This window comes from Danio rerio, chromosome 6 (assembly GCF_049306965.1).
Source record: "Danio rerio strain Tuebingen ecotype United States chromosome 6, GRCz12tu, whole genome shotgun sequence".
NCBI lineage: Eukaryota > Metazoa > Chordata > Actinopteri > Cypriniformes > Danionidae > Danio > Danio rerio.
This window is the reverse complement of record NC_133181.1, coordinates 20,331,730-20,346,967: the sequence shown is the minus strand read 5'-3', so window position 1 is coordinate 20,346,967 and position 15,238 is coordinate 20,331,730. Positions and strand designations below refer to the sequence as shown.

General features: G+C 33.3%; 1 protein-coding gene across 3 annotated transcripts in view; it reads left to right on the top strand.

The window, feature by feature from the left end:
• The window catches only part of plxnb1b (plexin b1b), a 104,540-nt gene extending 90,174 nt beyond the window's left edge, over nucleotides 1-14,366 (top strand). For 2 of the 3 annotated variants that reach the window (XM_003198785.7, XM_005166242.6), the window contains exons 31-38: nucleotides 1,883-1,967; nucleotides 5,101-5,267; nucleotides 7,314-7,474; nucleotides 9,777-9,924; nucleotides 10,010-10,074; nucleotides 10,161-10,236; nucleotides 10,343-10,417; nucleotides 12,086-14,366. In XM_003198785.7, coding sequence (XP_003198833.3) covers nucleotides 1,883-1,967; nucleotides 5,101-5,267; nucleotides 7,314-7,474; nucleotides 9,777-9,924; nucleotides 10,010-10,074; nucleotides 10,161-10,236; nucleotides 10,343-10,417; nucleotides 12,086-12,190 — 882 coding nt within the window. In that variant the 3' untranslated portion in view covers nucleotides 12,191-14,366. The remainder of the gene's footprint in view (nucleotides 1-1,882; nucleotides 1,968-5,100; nucleotides 5,268-7,313; nucleotides 7,475-9,776; nucleotides 9,925-10,009; nucleotides 10,075-10,160; nucleotides 10,237-10,342; nucleotides 10,418-12,085) is intronic. The other variant, XR_012407913.1, reaches the window with a different exon arrangement.
• The last annotated feature ends 872 nt before the right edge of the window (nucleotides 14,367-15,238 follow it).

The following is a 15,238-nucleotide window of genomic DNA, read 5'->3' as shown; positions in this document are numbered from 1 at the left end:
TAACTGATGCTCAACACACACAAATCTGTTAATATATAAAAAAAAGTTCTCCAGGGTGTCCTGAACCTTTAAATGGTTAGATCATCTAAAAATGGAAAGTCTTATATTAATTATTCACTTTTATGTCCTTCCAATCCCCTGAGACATTCGTTCATCTTCAGAACACAAATTAAGATATTTTAGATGAAATCCTAGTGCTCTCATCCTTCATAGACTGCAATGGTTTCAAATGGTCAAAGTCCAGAAATGGAACCAAAAACCTTTTCAAAACATTCCATGTCACTTCAGTGGTTCAACTGTAATTATAAAAAGCTGCAAAAACACTTTTGTGTGCCAAAATTGTTTAAATAACTTTCTGTTTTCCCATATCTTCTTTCTCAGGTCAGGGTGCACATTTACTATAGGCTATATGACATGTTAGAACTCATCATTAGACATCATTTGAGTTAGCAGCGGAAAACGAAAGCATGGTATTGACTATAGTAAAGACGTTGGCAAACAAAATAGTTTTTACAATTTTTTGAACAGTATGAGTCACAGAAAATGTCTTTAAATCTGATCAAATCACTTTTATTGTCACATCATCAGCAGTCTTTTTAGAAGTCTTTAAAGGTGCAAGTCATTCACCATAGCACAGGATAGTCCAATAAATTCTATAGAAATCTGCTCAATTTTGTATGATATCTAAAAAAACAAAGCAAACACATACACATTTCTATCATAAAAATTCTATCTGGATGCACAGGCTAATAGGTCCTATTCAGTCTGTATCCAACTACATGGCACAGGTGGTTGTCACCACAGCAGCCAATGATCTTGCTCCTCAACATTTAAATACCTTAGTGTCATTTGGGTTAGCAATCTGTAGTGTGTTTTCAGAGACCCCAGCTCCACCTGTGTAGAGCTGCTATAAGGGGTCTCATCTATGTTATGTTTCAGCAGTAGTATGTTCTATTCTCAGACAGCAGATCTGTAAACAAGACACCAGCCACCTGAATCCAATGTCTGCCTTGATCCAGAGCACCAGACATCAAGACAAATTTAAAAGTGCTGGTTAAATCTAGGGCAGCATGGTGGCGGAGTGGGTAGCGCTGGATAAGATGGTGGTTCATTCCGCCGTGGCGACCCCAGATTAATAAAGGGACTAAGCCCTTGATTCAATGAATAAATGAATGGTTAAATCTAAATGTAAGTTTATATTTATAAAAACATGATAATCTCTCAGAGAATGCCGTGACAGGAATTAGAAAAATATAAAGAATTTATTAAACTTAGAAAACATATTCTTATACTATTTAATTGGTAAGTTTATTTAAAAAATTAATTTAATTGATTTGTGTGTTAAATTTATGAAACACACTTATTTGTGAGTGGAATGAACCAGCAATTAGCGTATCAAGCTCTGATTATATATTTATAGCTATCGTCCTGTTAATTAATCAATCTATAACATTTTTGTGAAATTCATTACATTTATTTGTAGATCAAAATCACAATTCAAACCCACTATATTTTTAATGGACTTGAGCCAGACAATATAATAAGTGACCAAGTCGTCTTGGTGTATGGACAAATCAGGAGCGGTAATGTGTTCATGCCACTTCCCACTCCAAAGTTGTGATCTGTATGCGCAACATTAAACGTTCATATAATCTTCATTGAACCACTTTAAATCTTCGTTTGAGCCATTATCATTAATAAATAACTTCTAATTTGTTTTGGTGTAGAATTCACTTTTGGAAGGTTTCATTGCTTATTGTATAAATCAAACCCCAGTTGTATTTTGTATTGCTGTGAACAAAGATAAATAAAAACCAATGCTTGTTAATTAATGTTTTAAAGTGTTAGTAAGTATAGTCTTTTACTTTTCACTGGATTTTAGGTTCCAGATGGAGCAACTGTTGCTTTGGTGCCACGCCATAGCAAACACATTCACCATGATACCCACGATTACATCGCTGGCGAGAGTGAGTAAAATGGTTATCCATTGTGTTTATGTTCACACATACAGCACTTGATTGTTTCGATTAATTTTGAAACTGTACAGTTATGTTAAAAAAGAAAGGCTCTGGTGATAAGTACACTATAGCAATAATCTGAATGCACATGTTCATGTCTAAAGTAAATATACTCAAAAAACAAACAAAAAAGATATGCATGAAACCACTTGTTCATTAATTAATATAGTATCTAACATTCAGTTTAACAGACTGTCAGTGTGCTTAAACATTACAGTGCTAAGCATATATAAATACAATATATATAAATGAATCTTTTAAATTCATATTTTTAATATGAAGCTATACAATATTATATTCGTGCATATACATTAGATCAGTCAGTACTGAAGCCAAATCTGGAGCTTATCTAACAAAATAACTTACAAAAATAATCCAAAAATGAGTACACCCAAATGTATATGTTATAGAAAAATATTAAATACAAATTTTAAAAAAGAGGAAAAATCAAGAGAACTAAATTTTTTTTCAATTTGTTTAAATTTTGTAGTTTTTTGCAACATTTTGCTTGAATGAAATTATTAATGTATTGTCTTTCAATTTCTAAAGATGTTTGGTGACTAAAATATTATTTTAATAAATATATCTGTTCAATAAATCTGTTTTGTTTAAATCCATCAAAATACACTGCCTATATTTTCAAAGAAATGGATAACAATATTCATTTTCAAAATGGGATGTACATAATTTTGCTGAGCACTGTATATCATATAATCTATAACTGATGTTAAGACATGCTAGGAACACAATCAAACCTCAGCATTGTGCAAAAAATGCTATGCAGTGTGTAAGATATGTTAGAAACTTGTTAGCATACATTAAATGAAGCAGCTGCATAGCAACAACCAGGCAACAATTCAATTCAGAACATTTTAGCAGCCACCCCACAAAGAAAATGAATGCTAATTAAAAACAAACTATACAGTTTCTTAATTTTCCACACTTGGAGAATAGGTACTGCATGACATCCAAATCTACAATGTTTATTTTGTTATTTTTAATCTGTGCAAGTTAAAACTTCATTCAAAAGCAAACCATTGTTTGTAAGGTAGTCTTTCTCAGATGACATCAGTTTGATGATGTAGGTGAACTATGCTTAGCCATGTCACCCTAACAGTTAGTTTGCTGCAAGTGAAAAAGGAGGAGTGCTTTGATGGAAATGATAATGATTAATGATATATGATTTATTGATATTATTAAACTTATTCTTCACATATGAGCAGGCACGGCCATTTCAATCTTTTTGGCTCAAGACTTCAGGTCTCATTCATATTCCATTCATCTTTAGACGTTAAAAACAGCTCGATATGCTGCTTGATGTTGCAAACTGATATTTTCTTATTATATAATTCTACTTTGTTTGTATAATCATGCAAACACTTGTTTGTAGAAAAAGCAGTTTGACCGTTTTTTGCGGTTTATTATTCCTAGTCAATTCTCACATACGCCAGTGGTTCTCAAAGTGGGGAGTCATGGGACAAAGACAGGGGGTTGTTTGGTTATTTACAAAAGTCAAATAAATTTGATTAAACTATTAGAATGACCATATTTTAACCATAACCTACAGAAGATAAAATAGTAGTTTTTAATAGTAAATAAAACAACAACATGCAAATGAAAAGCCGTCAGCCATTCAATGATTTTTTTTCATAGGATTACATTACATTACATTAACAACACAGCAATAGCATCAGCTGCAGCAGATTGATTTTATAGCACCAGGTTAAACTTTCTGACACCTTTATGACAATCAAATACATTAAAATAAATACAGCATGAATAATGAGGAGGATCTCTGATTGACGGTCTCCAAAATTAAACCAAGAATAGAGTTGTGCTGAAAACATTGGCTGCGTCCGAAACCGCATACTTCCATACTATATAGTACGCTAAAATCAGTATGCGAGCCGAGTAGTATGTCCGAATTCATAGAATTCGAAAATCAGTAGGCGAGAAGTACCCGGATGACTTACTACTTCCGGCGAGATTCTGAAGTGTGCATCCCATGCACGCTGCGCTATCCCATAATGCCCCATGAGAGAATTCATGAATGGAAGTGAGGCGACGCAACTGACGCAGGTAGGTCACGTGACCATGACAAAATGGCGGATGTAGTACGTCCGAATTCCATTCATACTGCTCACATTCATACTGTATAGAACGTACTTTTCTAACGGCCGAGTTGTACGTTTAAATTCAAATGCAGTACCTACTGAGTAGTAGGCGGTTTCGGACACAGCAATTGTGTCCACCAGTGTCTTTAGCTGAGATTAATATTAAATTAAACAAACAAATAAATTAATGACTATAAGAATGATATGGTTGTTAGATTGTTGCACTATTTTGTTTTTGTTGTGTACGCATTGTTTGTATATTTATTACCACCTCTGAGGAATTTGGGGGTCGTGAGGCACTGGCATTGTTACTTCAGGGGTCACGGTTTGAAAAGTTTGGTAACCCCTGCTATAGGCAACTGAATCTGAAGTTCTAAAACAATCCCAAAAAATGAGCACACTTCCGTGTAAATAAGGTGAATAAGTTGATTAAGGTTTTGCTAAAGTAAAGATCAAATTCATTATAATCATTAGGCTATTACAGCCATGTGTAATCTACTGGTTGTTTAAGAGTTAAGGAGCTGTAGAGAAATTCTTATCTAAAACATTGTAACATTCTTTGAAATCTCCAGTGAGCCCATGCTTGGGATCCCTTTGCTCACAGAGGCTGCCTGTGTGTAAACAGATCCTTTTCCAGAGAATTAAAGCAATTAAAAGACAAACTGTGCCTAACTTTATTCAGTTTTGGTCTTCACATTAAAATATATGCCTTGTGAACAGGAAGAAAATAATTTGTCATTACAGTGCAAAATTAAACCACCCTGTATTTAATATTCCATTTCAGATGGAAACCTGTGTAACTGTAAAGCTGCTATTACTTAAGACACTTTCTACATTTTTTAAAACCCACTATACGTAAATAGAGATTACATTTTAATATAAATAATTGAAGTGTGCTTTTTATATGTGTAGCTAGCCATTTTTTTGTGTTGTGTGTTGTTTAAACTGCTTGAATTTTGACTACGCAGAGACGCCCATGCTGGAGGATGCAGATGAAGGAGGAGTGAGGCTGTGGCATCTGGTGAAGGCCAGCGAGGAGCCAGAGTTACCCAAACACAGACGAGGCAGTTTAAAAGAACGAGAACGAGCCAAGACCATTCCAGAGATTTATCTCACGCGGCTCCTCTCAATGAAGGTGTCCTGACAAATACACAATCACAAAGCTTGTAGATACAGACATACGAAGAAACCAAACTCATATCAGTCATGTTCATTTTTTGTTTCCTAATTCTAATTCTAAGTTGCTAATTCTAAAAACAAATGAATAAATATATAGCAGGGTATAAATTGAACATTTGCCAAACATAAGTATTTAATTAAACAGCTCGAGAAATGATGCAGGAGTCTTGCATCTTTGTCACCGCTTTCACCCCTGATGAGTTTGCATCCCTGCAAGTAATTGTAATTGAACAAGTGTGTAACCTGATTAAATTTTGGGGAGTCACTTTAAATGTGAAGCAATATAAATCTATTGTTGTAAAAAAATAAATAAATAAAAAAATTATTTATATATATATATATATATATATATATATATATATATATATATATATATATATATATATATATATATATATATATATATATATATATATATATATATATATATATATATATATATTAATTACTATATGTATGATATTTTACAGTTAATTATTGTTAAAGGAACATATCTTTACTGAGCCATTTGAAACCTTATGTGCTGTTGGAGATATTTTCATCCACTCTGAGGTGATTTTAAGTCTTAATTTGGCCATAACCTTTTCTGTGTTTCTGAATGATTTTTGGTGGCAAATCTTATTTGGACACACATTTTGAGAAAATTCTTAAAACAAACCTCAACAATCACTTTGGTCAAATTTACTACCCTTTTGTTATGTTTGGGATGAAAACATCTACTTAATTAAACTGCCATAAAAATGCATCACATAATATTTTTCTATTTTTTTTGCATAAATCTGTTACTCAGCCTCAGTCCTGATCAAAACTACTAAATGTTTTTAAAAAGTACAGGATTTTAACTCTTTAATTGCCAAATTCACAAATGGTTTCAGTCATTTGGTGGAAAAGAAACACACAAAATGATGTATTTTTAATATAAAAATTAATTGTGGACTGGATTTTTTAATCTTTTATCAAAGTCTTTGACATGTGAAACAATATTGCTTTTGATGCATTGTTTTTGATTGATTAACTTTTTTTTTTCTCCCTAATTTACTTTTGGTGGCAGTTTTAGTCCCATTCACTTCCATAATAACCACATTTTTTATTATAAACCCATGACACCATATAGTCATGCATTTTTGATTGTTGGTGGTTTTCCCTGTTGGGAAGAGGTCAAATTTTCACTGTTGATCATCAGTTAGCACCATTAACCTTTTAGATGGGCCTGTGCAAAAAAAAAGTTTAGTTTCCTGATTTTATATGGTGTATAACAGCAAATTAAAGTGTGTATGTGTGTCTGTGAGTGTGTGAGAGTGACCTTTACGCACTTACCTTGATATTACTGTAAAAAATGTATCTCAGCTCTCAGGACTACATGGTGTAAATAAAAACAAAGACTGTGTATTTATGCACCATCAAATGGGGTTATAATGGAAGTCAATGGAGCAAATGCATTGAAGCCAATGTTGTTACTAACCGTTCACATGTCCAAGACTGTGATAAAAGGTAAAAAAACTCCAGTCCACAATTACTTTTCATATTGAAAATATGTCATTTTGTGTGTGTTTTTTTTACACCAAATCAGTGACGGTATTTGAGAACTTGGCAATTAAAGAGTTAAAATACTATACTTTAAAAAAAAGTAGTTTTGATTAGGATTAAGGCTGATTAACAGATTTCTGCAAAAAGAAATTAAAGAAAATATATATATCTGATGCGTTTTTACAGCAGTTTAATTCAGTAGATATTTTCATCCTGAACATAACAAAAGGCTAGTAAATTTGAACAGTCCACAAGGGTTAATCTGTAATTTCATTATTATTAATAATAATGATACGCTAAAGAATAATTTCCATAATTTGCTCTGGCTGTTGGAAATAATAAAATAATTCACATTTCTGTTGTTGGTAGAAATTATTTAAGACCAATACATTTTAGTCACCGGCAATTAAATAAATCTTGCTTTTTGGCCCTACAATTCTATGTTAACCTGCTTTGTTTTTTGTTTTTTTATTAGGGTACACTGCAGAAATTTGTGGATGATCTGTTCACAGTTATTCTAAGCACTAGTCGACCGGTTCCTCTGGCAATCAAATATTTTTTTGACTTGCTGGATGATCAGGCAGTCCGCCATGGCATTTCAGACTCTGAGACTATTCACATCTGGAAAACCAACAGGTACTCACAAATTAGTGAACGTTAATGTTTTAAGATTCACTCTTGGTACAACATTTTATCATCATTCTCTGGAGTCTCTGGAGTATACGATCACACTAGTGTGATTAAAATGTTCAGTGCATTACATGATCAACTGTTAAAATCAAATTTGCTTTTTCTGGGATGGATCAGATTTTAAAATCACAATTTATCAGCGTTTTTAAACAAATAACATTTATCCAACATCAAACAAAAAGTGCTTCAGGAGTAGTTAATGTGTCGGTGCTCTTTGGGTAAGGGATTGATAAAGATAACGCGAGGTGCTGTTTTATAGAATAGCCTTGTTAATAAAGTTTTTTTTCAACTACTTTTTGAGTGCCTTGGACTTTGTTGTTTAACATTTTTTTTGTTTTTGTTTCAGACATTTAAATACACATAAGTACTAGCAATACACAAAAAATACACATCTATTCAGATTTAGGGTTAGGGTTAGATTTTTTATAAGCATAAGTGAACGATGTGCAATTTTCACATCAGATACACAGAGTTAAGGGCACTAGAATGTTTACTCTATTCTTCTCTCAGTTAAACAACTACTTACGTTCATGTATTTGGTAGAAGTTGATGAAATAACATGTTGTAAATCTAGCAGCTCTGATCTCTCCACTGCAGTGCTGGCTAACAATATAATATGATCACTGTTTAGCTTGTTAAGATGAAATGCATGTTCTTACGTTTGAGAATCAGAATGTCAGACATTTCAGAATATAATTAGGACATTAATCAATATTTGTAAAAGGGCAAAATAACAACAACAACAACAACAACAACCAAAAAAACCATTAGCCAACTAAGGATGCGAGTTTCAACGTTCAAACTGAGTTCATTGGTTTGGCATTTCCCAAATTCATTGTTCCAACGAACATTAGCAAACTTCGCCGCAAACTTGTACACTTGCAACTACACCTCTGGAGTTCCTGGCTATGTTTTATTTTCAGATATCCCCCCTATGCCCTATTCATTTAGAACATTCTATCATTTAAACTTGGAATGATTAAAAAGCATTAAAGTCTGTTTTAGCGATCTTCATGTTTACAATTGCGCTCGCTTCGCAGTGCACTTTGAAAACATTGATGTCATTTTGAACACAGCCGTAACTCATGACAAAAGCTATAAGTGACCTATCATTCAAAGGCAGTATTTGTTAAGTATCCAAAGCTTGTTAAAACAAAAAACATAGCATACGTTAATGCTTTCATTTGTAGTAGGTTTTTTTATAAAGTATCTGTTCTGTATATGACATGGGCCTGTTGGTTAGAACATTTATGCAGGGGTTTGCATGTGTCAAATTGTAAAAGTTGACTTTTCAAAAAATAAAAAATAAATAAACAATATCCTACTTATTATTAATAATGATGATAATTATCATCATCATCATGATTTTTATTATTAATATTTTTATTAATTAAAATTTGTACAATTTTTATTTCCTAACAAATAATAAATATTAAATTTAATTTCTTAATAAATCGCCTCACTATTTATTTATTTATATGATTCATATATGACATTCAATACATATTAGCTGTTTTAGAATAGAATGTGTAATGTTCTTAATAATATTTGTAAAGGAAACATTGGCCCTATACATGCCATTTATATATATATATTTCAATTAATATGATAAATGAGTGCATGTTTTTAACAAAACTAATACTGGATTGTTTTTTAAATGTGTTTCTGTGTAAAATAATATAATTTGCACAAATAAATTATGGGGTTCTTCTCTAAAGAAGTTGTTACCACCCCATTTAGAGCATCATTAGGGGAATTTTACGTTATAACTAACGTGGTTTAAGCGATGGATCTGCAACAGAGAAACTACAGTTTTGGGGAAACACTTGTCACTACATTATTATTTTCCCAAACGATACATTGTACTATGATAGTTCAGCTGCGAGTTGCGTCGTTGTTTGGGAAACGCGCCCCAGTCCAGTAGTTTTTTTTATTGCAAATATTTTAGTTTTTCTTCTTTCTGCTTGACTTTTTTTGCTGGTTTTTTGTTTGCTAATTACATTTTATTTTTGACATTACATCAATTTTCGCTTTGCAATTTTTTTGATATTTTAATTCATTTATTTATTTTTTTTTTTTGCTCAATTTTTTATTTTTGTTTGCAAAATTTCTTTTATTTTGCAAGTATATAAGGCCCATATTGACTCCATACAATTGGAATTAGATAATCAAGCATCAGCTTATGAGCAAGTTTTAAACTCATTCAGCTTTCCCCATAAACTGATTCAGCTCTGTTTTTTGCTTCCAGTTTGCCTCTGCGATTCTGGATCAACATTGTGAAGAACCCTCAGTTTATCTTCGATGTGCAGGTGTCTGATAATGTGGATGCAGTTCTGTCAGTAATTGCTCAGACATTCATGGACTCTTGCACTACCACAGAGCACAAGCTGGGCCGGGTAAGAGACAAACATAAGGAGCAACTGTAGAATACTGAAAAGACTGAAGATTAAAATATATAAATGTTTCTCACTCTCCATTTAGGATTCACCTATTAATAAGCTGCTGTATGCCAGAGATATCCCTCGCTACAAACAGATGGTTGAACGGTAAAATGACCTTGGACTGCCTAACTATTATAAAGACTATATAGGGAAGTCACCTTGATCTGAATCTCTGTATTTTTCTGACCCAGATATTATGCAGACATCAAGCAGACTATCTCAGCCAGCGATCAGGAGATGAACTCTGCTCTGGCTGAGCTCTCCAGGGTATGGCCATCTTCAGTGCATTTACTTTAAGCCATTACATTTACAAGTGAATTTGTGATGGACTGTTCATGAGGTTTACACTCTTCACGTTTGCTTTGTTTGTCAGAATTATTCTGGAGAATTAAATTACTTGGTGGCCCTGCATGAGCTCTATAAGTACATCAACAAATACTATGACCAGGTGAGTTGTGAGAGGATTAGACAGACCCAAAAGACTATTTCTGATAAGAAATAAAAGGCTAATGATAAAAAATTAAATTCTAAAAATATAATTCTAAGTTCTAAAATTATAATCATCACTTCATCAGAATGTATATTCTAACAATATTTAGAATCTAATGATATTTAAAATAACTTTCTTCCAGTTGATGAACAGTAAGAACATTAACAGCCTTATAGTCCATTCTTCATTAAAAAGCTTGAGCATTTAAAGCAACAGGCCACAAAACTGCAGAGAATGAAACTAAATATATAATAACCAGATAATTGTTTTCTTTTTGTGCGGAATCTTATAAAGTTATCGTTTTAGTTGTTGGTATAGTTTACTCATTTCAATGACCAAGTTTACTTAAATTGTACTTCTACAGCATTAATTAATCTGCTAACACTTCACAAAAAGATCCCGTTAGTTGGTTTGTGCATTAACTAGTATTGACAATAAGCAATATATTTTAAGCTGTATTCATTTTTGTTAATGGTACTTCAGATTTTGATTTGATAATGTGCTAGTAATAGTTTACACATTAACATTTAGAATTTATAAAGTATATCGTGATAAAATAAATGTTGACGTACAGATGTTAAATAATGTACTAATACATTAAATGTACTAATGTATTGTACTATTGTACTAATACAAAAAAAAAAAAATATATATATATATATATATATATATATATATATATATATATATATATATATATATATATATAACTTACATACCTGTTAAGTTTCATTCCAGTAATCTGGTTTGCTCTATGATGCAAGTATTGCGTGTGCATGTGTGTGTGTGTGTGTGTGTGTGTGTGTGTGTGTTCATGTTCGTGTGTATTGAAGAGCCGCTGAGCTAACAGCTGACAGGCCAGAGAAACAAACACACTGTATTTCTAATGACAGACACGTGAACTAGGAGAACGTTTTTCTCTCACGCTTGAACCACATCTGACAGATTATAACAGCTTTAACACTCTCTTCAAAGTTGTGTCACAAAAACACTCCGTAATCCACTCAAAACGCTACTGAAACCCATTTTCGCAGTGCAAATGACCAGTTGTAAACGCTGTTAACAGAAGTTCTTAACATTCTACCCGAAGACACTGGTCGCTCTGGCTCCCTCCATGCAGCTGCCAAGAAATAGGTCTATAACATTACGGCCTCCTTTCATTTTCAGTGAAAAATATGAAACATATCCTATCAATAACAATCAGCTATACAATAAGTTTATACAATCTAGGAAATAAAGGCAAGCAATCACTCAATGTGCCTACAGAGCACCCGCTGATTGCCTGGAGCTCAGACGTGTGCATATGCTGCAGTGCATGCATGCCAGAGTGGGTGTGTGGTCACAAGATGTGCATTTTCAGCAGTATAGTGTGGATGGAGAACTTTTCAGGAAAGCTAAGTGAAATGCCAGCGTAGATGTGGATCGTTTTCATTCTAAACGCCGTTTAAAAAATTAAAATGTATTCGTGTAAACAGGGCCTTATTTTACATCTTGTTATAGGGGGCATAATAGGTCCCCTTTAGAGAATGGTATTACATATTGCTATCTTATACAGCTTCCAAAAAGACATTCTGCTATAACTGAATTCATCTTTACCATATGCATATGTGTTTGTCCGTATGTTAGATTATCACAGCCTTGGAGGAAGACACCACTGCTCAGAAGATGCAGCTTGGCTACCGGCTTCAGCAGATCGCCGCAGCTGTAGAAAATAAAGTGACAGACTTGTGATCAAGGACAAAGTCAAAGTGAAACCAATAAGAGCAAAGAAACTCATGGGGGTGACTATGAACACACGGTACAGGTACTTTAGGTACAGCGTCAGTTGCAAATATGGGGCAGATTTTCACATTTTGATATCTACTAACGGAAATGACTGAAACGGTGTAGAACGGTGCAGTCTTTGAATGTAGGAATGGGATGATTTTGTTCAGAAATACTGTATATAATAACAGTATTCCCATTAGAGTTGGTCAGATGTCCTTTTTCATTTGTTTTTTATAAACCTGGATGCCTTGAGTTCATGAATCTACTCCCAGTGGAGGTGTTTTTCTGCAGAAGAAAACAAATAAGCTTTTTGCTTGGACTTGACCTTATTACAGAACACGATGAGATGTTCTGTCTACCTCTTCTTTCTTCATCTATGTGTGTGGTCTTTGCTTCGCTAACATTCTTCTGCTCAGCACATTTGCTTCTGTTCACTGGTTGAAACATTTGAATGTGATTTTAAGATTTTGCTAAACTGTCAAAGAAACGACCCCATGAATAACACGTTTTAAATGTTTTAGAATATTTTTTCACTTTTTCATAATTAATGTGTCACTGGGGAAGTATTTAGCCAAGCATACACTGTTCTCTGTTACATAAGGCTCGTACACACCGGGACGTTTTTTATTAGCATTTATCGTTTGCGTTTTACGAGACATTTTTCCGGATTCAAACCCAACCAATTTTTCACTGGCATTGAGCAGAAGAATATGCTGAATCACTCCTTGACGGTAGAGCTCTACATAACTTTAAGCTTCTGACACCCGCTTGTAAAACAGAAGAAGACAGAAAGTTGACACGCTTGTTGTTAAAGTTTTACTGGCGATTCAAGCAAGCACGGATGGTTCAAGCAGCAGCTCCAGCTCTAGCGATGAAGAAATGATTATTGTTCACCAGTGCAATAAGCAGCTCCACGTTCATATCGCCTCTGGGCATCTTCTTCAATGTGCGCTCACATTGACAGTTTTGCGCTTGATCGCCTCCAAGTGCTGTTTACTGTAAAATTGTTCGAACCGCCAGTAACTTTAACAACAAGCATGTCAACTTTCTGTCTTCTTCTGTGTTACAAGGAGGTGTCAGAAGCTTAAAGTTGTGTAGAGCCATCTAACGTCAAGGAGTGATTTTACATACTCTTCTGCTCGACGACAGTGAAAATCGATTGGGTTTGAATCCGGAAAAACGTATCGAAAAATGCTGATGATAAACGCAACCGAAAAGCATCCCGGTGTGTATGAGCCTTGAGGCGTTTCTTTAAAAATGACGCTTTTATGCCTGGCATTTTGCGCGCTGGTGTGCACCATCATATTGCCGCCCTTTATTTAGCCACGAGGCTTTAAACGACGATGGAAAGCGCAAGCAAAAAGCGTCCAATGTGAACGGGCCTATAGAGTGCCATTATTCACCAAGTCAGGTCAAATCATGTTCAGACACTTTTATATGTTTTTTTTTTATTATCTTGTGGTGTATTTTTAAGCTTTTTAGTCTTGTTTTTTTTGTGCCAATATTGGGCTGAATGGATTAATCATCTCATCCTCTAACATTTCATCAACAAGGCTGTTTGAAGACAGATAACTGTATGTAGGTACATTTAAAAGATAGAATTGTAAAGTTTTAGCTTTCATGTGAGAAAATAATGATCTGTATTGTATGTAAAGTCCTGCTTAATTATATTAGTGCTGGTCCACTGTATAGGTAAATACATCTCTCAGTCGCAGTTAACTTCTTTTGATTGAAGAGCATTCTCAAACACTGAACGATGAAAACTTAAGAGAAATAGATTTTCAGTTGACGAGGAAGGTTGTGACTGTGGTGTTTATCTTTTATTTGTAGTATAGTACAGTTTTGTAAATAACTGAATTCCTGTGTAGCGGTTTGGCAAGTTCAAAAAGTAAATTATTTTAAAACTTGTAAACAATTCTTTAAAAGAGACGTTTAACAAAAAAGCTGACAATTTTAACAATAAGAAGATTTATAGATTTCCATTTCTGAATGTATGTGTATTGTGAAAACTTACATTTAAGGTCCGGTGTCTTTTTCATAACATCACATGAACTAAAGTGGCATTGTGTTGGGCATTCAAAGTCAACATTATGCATCAGTTTAATAAATAGGATAAATAAAGTTTACATCTGGAAAGCTCTGTCAGTCTCTGTTGTTGTTGGTGGTTAAAACACTTTGGGTTGTTTACTGTGATTGGGTGTACATTATATTGTGACTGGGTGTGCAGGAACTGAAAATAATATATTTTTAGACAACAAGAAGTTGAATAATGTAATAAACCTTTTTGTCTTTCTTCTGAGGAATAATTATAATAATATTATATTTTTTAGTCCAAACACTCATATAATGTAGCAGTGTTGTGAGCCCTAATATTTTTGGCTTTTACCAATTAATCTTATTATTATCCTTGTTATTATTTACATTATGCAAGAAAGAACATTTACAAAGATACAATATGAACGAGACAAAAAGGGTTAAACAAGTTTAAATGATTTACACCAAGAAAGCGTTTTACATGCAACATCATTGTTAGTCTTTTAAGGAGTTCACAAATAAATCGAAGTCCTTCCTGAAAGAAAGGGTGTTTCTTTAAAAATGTACATTTGTGGATGTAAAAATGAGCTAGAAAAGATAATAAATTAATAATAAATTTACAATGAGAAGGATTCATTCAGAGTTCAGAGAGTAACCAAAGAATACATTTTTGTGGGAAATACAAACGTTTGGAAATAATTCTTTTTATGAAACTGAAAAAGTCAACCCAAAACACTTTACAGTAGGCTCAATACATTAACATGATCTTTTTACTTTTTTATTGCTGAAACCAGGAACATAAATACATACATAACAGTAAATGAAACCAAAATTACAGTATTAATCAACAAATGGCATTGACAAAAAGTACAGTACAGTATGAAACAATGGAAAAATATAACATTTGAGATAAAGAGAAGAGAGAAAAGGAAAAAAAAAAAACATTTTTTTTTTTTGCAAATGCAAGGTTTAATTTAA